The 5,305-nt window shown below is 41.3% G+C and overlaps 1 protein-coding gene across 1 annotated transcript; it reads left to right on the top strand.

Annotated features, from left to right (window-relative positions):
* Positions 1-2,278: 2,278 nt before the first annotated feature.
* LOC306714160 (fish-egg lectin-like) lies at positions 2,279-5,018 on the top strand. Its single transcript, XM_079184115.1, has 4 exons — positions 2,279-2,430; positions 2,561-2,794; positions 3,020-3,365; positions 4,346-5,018. Exons 1-4 carry the CDS (start codon positions 2,376-2,378, stop codon positions 4,485-4,487), a joined length of 777 nt encoding a protein of 258 aa, XP_079040241.1. The 5' UTR covers positions 2,279-2,375; the 3' UTR covers positions 4,488-5,018.
* The last annotated feature ends 287 nt before the right edge of the window (positions 5,019-5,305 follow it).

Raw genomic sequence — 5,305 nt, forward strand, 5'->3', positions numbered from 1 at the left:
TAGTGATATTAGCAATCAAGCTCAGCAACATGCGCGCAAAATGGAGCCCCACATCAACGCAGTATTCAATACCCAAATGTCAAGTAAACTTGACGGGCAATGTTCAAAACGAATTCAGTTTCTTGCTGATAATTAGATGAGAAGACTGACACAACTCACAAGTGTGCAGGGTAAATCCTGTAAGTAGATAGAGCTACGGTTAGCTCAGTTTAGCCCAAAGACTGGAAACAAGGGCAAACAGCAAGACTGGACAGTGGATTTAATAACCTTTGGACAGAGCCAGGCTAGCTGCTTCCAGTCTTTATGCTAAACTAAGTTAACCAGCTGCTGGCTGTAGACTTATTCATTTCTTGTGTGTTTTTACTGTTTTTAATCAGGTTGAGGCCCAAATAGGCTAAAAATAAAAGATAAATATATGTGCGAATTCGGATTTCTTTTGTAGAAAATAAATTGTCTCTCAATCATCTCACAAACCCCCATATTTTCATGCTGACCCTTTGGAGTGGAACATACTCCTATAGTAGGTTGGGAACATCTGGACTACCTAACCTTGTACAAGTAGTCAAACTAGCTCCTGCTCAAAAGACTAAATCTGAGTCAAATATATCAGTCAAAGGGGCCGTTGTTCTGCAGAACCTTTTGATACATTAAGTACATTTTGTTTATTCACTTTGTACGATTTGGAACACACTCACCAGTTAATGTTCTAACCAGCACAAAAAACAAACGTATCCTCCCATCTTAACTATGCTTTCCATCTCAGAGATCACCACCCTTCCTTTTGTTTTTTTAATGTTGGCCAGTCCAACGTGGGAGGCTGTACCATCTAGGCTGGCAAACCTGGTGCATATTTGAAATGAAAGGCAACAATAATAGAAGGAAATAGAAATGTCCTCCTAGCTTCCCCGAACAGCTTGCAGAACCAGCTTTGCCTGTCATTAGCCACATAGTTTGGACCCAAGGATCGAGAAGTATCTATGTGTTTATCTATCTGTCTGTCTGTTGACAGATTCTGACCCCGTGATAGCTTGGCATCTGTCCAACATGTAGGCACGAAACTTCACAAGTGTGTAGTTGAGATCAAAATGACAGCAGAATTAGAATGGGGTATAACATCTTGGTCATGATCCAGGTAACTGGCTGCAATCTCGCAAATTTAAGCTTCAGGACTTGTTTCCTTGACAACAGTTTCAGATGAACTCAAAATCCTCGACGTTCTCATCTGGATTAATCTGTTATCCTCGTGCAAAGATCGGGGCCCAGGACCCAGGAGAGCTTGGGTCACTACATATTTGGTTGTTTTGTTGTTGTTTCAAATGTGAAAAGCAATAACAACCCGGCAAACATTTTCTTAAATAGTCAAACTAGACGTTGAGTCACATCATGACTTTATTTGAACCCTTCACCAATATGAAAACATTTTCTTAGGGGAATCGTGATTTCATGGAAAAAGTCTTTGACAATAGGTGAAACTGAATAAACAATGTTGGTATAACTACAATATGAGGTTGTAACGGTGTTGTTAACACGTGAATTGTGTTTTGAAAGTGTTATTATTCTAAACACAATGTGCTATCATGTATACGGCCAGTATAGGGCCTTAACTGTAGGTCTTATTCCAGCTTTTCCTCAAGTTCCATTCAGGAACTATTTTTTTCTTGTGCACCAACACTAATCCCTTTGGCCTCCAACGCATGCACACCAGTCAGGTAACGCTATCAGTCCCTCGTCAAAGCTCTACATGGAAGCCATGCGAGTTGCAGGTGAGTTCCGAAAATACTCTCAAATTTGAAATGCAAATATATTCATAGAGTTATTAGCTTTGACCACTTTCATAATAAACTACCTAACCTTGTATCAAGTAATCAAACTAGCTCCTGCTCAAAAGACTACATCTGAGTCAGATATATCAGTCAAAGGGGCCGTTGTTCTGCAGAACCTTTTGATACATTAAGTTCATTTTGTTTTTCCACTTTGTACGATTTGGAACACACTCACCAGTTAATGTTCTAACCAACACAAAAAACAAACGTATCCTCCCATATTAATTATGCTTTCCATCTCAGAGATCACCACCCTTCTTTTTGTTTTTTTAATGTTGGCCAGTCCAACGTGGGAGGCTGTACCACCTAGCTGGCAAACCTGGTGCATATTTGAAATGAAAGGCAATGAAAGACAATAATAGAAGGAAATAGAAATGTCCTCCTAGCTTCCCCGAACAGCTTGCAGAACCAGCTTTTCACTTTCCTGTAATTAGCCACATAGTTTGGACCCAAGGATCGAGAAGTATAAAAGCCAGAGAAACCAGATGGGATGTAGGACGGCAGCTCCACACCGAGGTACACTGACTAGAGACTCACAAACACTGAGACAACATGAAAGGTGTCGTAGCCTTCTTGCTGGTGCTGTGTTACCTGGCCATCAGTGATGGTAAGTCACCGTCAGATTACATTTCATAACAAAATGAATCTTTGAAGCGATTAAAGGTGAAATTAGATTTGTTTTTATTTTAACTGATATGTATTTTCCACTCACTACAATGATCATTTTGCCTCCACAGCCTGGACCTGCACAGAGGCTCCGCGGCTGAATAATGTTCAACAGATTGACGCCGGGCATGGGAAAGTGGTTGCAAGAGACCACTATTATGCGTATTTCCTGGCTGGATCGTCTTGGTACAGACTGAGCACACTCAGACTCAAGCATGTCTCAGCGGGACCTGCAGGAATCTGGGCAGTTGCCTCCAATAGCTTGGTCTACAAATACATAGCTGGCATCTTTCAACATTCCCGTGGTAACTAGTATTATCAGTAGTAGTATTATTAGCATTGTTATTATTACATCCACTACACAACAGGCTGGATGGGTTTAGCTGGGCATCATTATTACTTTTGTTTAGTTTACTGTATAATATAGCGCTAGTGCAGTACAGCACTTCTACTATGTAGAACGGTCCCCAAGTGACATTTTCCACATTTACAGTACTCACATCAAACTGACTAAATGTACTCTTCTTCAGGTCTGTCTATGCAGCAGGTGGACGCAGGAGGTGACGATCAGGTCGTGGGAGTTAATACCGGCTTGAACGCCTACTGCCTGAGAAGTGCGTCAGCTTTGGCCTTCAGTCGACCGAGCTCCCTGAGCTGGAATTCCCTGTCGAGGTCGATGAGGTACATCAGCTGCAGCCCACACAACGGATGCTGGGGAGTCGACAGGTCCTACCGGGTCTACTACGCAGCAGTGACCCCAACCACCTGCAGAAGCTCTGGCTGGAGATATGTGTCAGGCATCAGTCTGCGAATGATTGAAGCGGGGACTGACGGAAAGGTTTTTGGAGTGACCACAGCAGGCAAGGTCGTGGAAAGGTAAGCAAGTACTCACAGTCTGGCATTAACAATGGAGAGAATGATTTTGACTATGTTTGTAGATACAGCAGGGTTACAACCTAAAGCTATACACAACATTATGGTATATATAGCAAGAACAGTAACAGCAGTACACTTAAAAAATATAATTATCATTATTAATTTTGATACTCCAAAAAAATGTCTTTACATTTTGCGAATGTAGCGAGGCCTTGGGGGGGGGAACCAACAACGCCACCTGGGATATGTAAAGGAAAATATAACTACACGTCTCTGCCTTCACAGTAACCCTGCTGACAACGCCAGAGTATAACGAGGCCTTAGGGGGGGGTTAAAGAGAACCAACAACGCCACCTGGGGACTTACACCCCAGGAAATATAAACTTAAGGACCCTAATATATGGTGAAAACCGTATTAAGGGCACACAGATTCATAACTGATATTTGGACAGAGACGTGTTATAGTAGAAAATGAACATATTTATTATAGGAATGAATGAAAAACTATTAAAACATGCAGAACAAAGGAAAAACAGCCAAAACATGCAAAACAGAAGAAAAAAAAATGTAGGCAGCAAAACAAGCAAAATGGAGGCGCAGCAAAACAGCAGCAGGTGAACCACAGCAACAAGAGGGGACAAAAGGGGAGTGAGGCCAGGACCACAGGTGCCTTTTAAATGCTGGCACTAATTGGGGGAGGAGCCTATCCTGAGGGCTGCATCACAACCCTCCACTTTCTGAGGAGCGTGCCCCACTACACATGCATGCGCACTAACATGATGTTAAAATAATTGTGGTGTAATTGCTGTATGTAAGTTTGACATTATGAAAAGGCATGATTGTAAAAATATGGCTTCTAATTACAGCACTTAGTCAGTGTTTATTTATGAGTATAGACACGAAATCTGAGCCAAACGTGAATTGTCACGTGTCTGCTGATCGAAACGAAATGAAGAATCTTTTTTTTTTTTTCTCAACAGATCTTACATTTCCAGCCGTTACCCATATGGCAGATCCTGGGTCAACATCCCAGTGTGCCTGCGAATGCGCCACGTGAGCTACGACCTCGGCAAACTTTGGGTTGTTAGCCAGTCTGGTTTTGCCATGCAATGCACACACTAGTGCTACGTGTAAGGCAGACTCCCCGTGTGCACCAATCTCCAATCTAGGGACAGGAATCTCCTTAAATTGAATTTCATCCCTATAACGTTCTATCCTTTCTTCAGATTACTCAGTACAGTACACACAAATGAATGAGCAGCATTTTATTTTTTTCTCAAGGCATCTCCGTGTTATTAGGCTACTACTTATTTTAGCAACAGTTAAAATTAAGGCTTCAAGAAATAATTGATTCTTAGAAGCAATGTGACCCTTTCTTCCATGATTCAGTATTAATGCACAAAACTCATTAATCAGACTGTAACATTGTGTTTTATGAAAAAAATAAAGATAACAATAATTACATTAGGGAAAATTCATTCTTTTGATTCAAACTTATTGGAATGTGAAATATAAATAGCAAATGAGAATAACAAACGAACAGTGTAAGAGTAACCTAATGCACCTTTTAAGAATGTCAGGCATGTATAACCTCCACTTGCAAGTTGCCATATTTTCTACTGTTTTCTTTTTAATAAATGATAAGTGAAGCAATTTCATCTGATTCTTTTCATTCTGCATACAAAATGTTGATGCTGGTGTGAATGTGTGATCAAACGACAAAGTAAAGTAATCCTAAACATGCAACTGTAAAGAACTGTTAGACTGCTGAAAACCTTGCATGTTTGAGTTTTTTTTATGTTTGATAGTTGAACCATTAGCTGTGTCTCAATTCAGGGGCTGCATCCTTCGGAGGACCCAGCCTTCGCGGTCTACGTGGGCCGCGTCCTTTGAGGACCACGTAGGCTAGACCGTGCGGTCTACGAAATGAGACGGCCTAA

This window comes from Pholis gunnellus (genome assembly GCF_910591455.1).
Source record: "Pholis gunnellus genome assembly, chromosome: 22".
NCBI classification, from domain to species: domain Eukaryota; kingdom Metazoa; phylum Chordata; class Actinopteri; order Perciformes; family Pholidae; genus Pholis; species Pholis gunnellus.

Coding starts and splice junctions, on each gene's coding strand:
- LOC306714160 (XM_079184115.1), top strand. CDS start 2,376: ATGAAAGGTGTCGTAGCCTTCTTGCTGGTGCTGTGTTACCTGGCCATC. Junction 2,431..2,560: donor TTACCTGGCCATCAGTGATG/GTAAGTCACCGT, acceptor TTGCCTCCACAG/CCTGGACCTGCACAGAGGCT. Junction 2,795..3,019: donor CATCTTTCAACATTCCCGTG/GTAACTAGTATT, acceptor ACTCTTCTTCAG/GTCTGTCTATGCAGCAGGTG.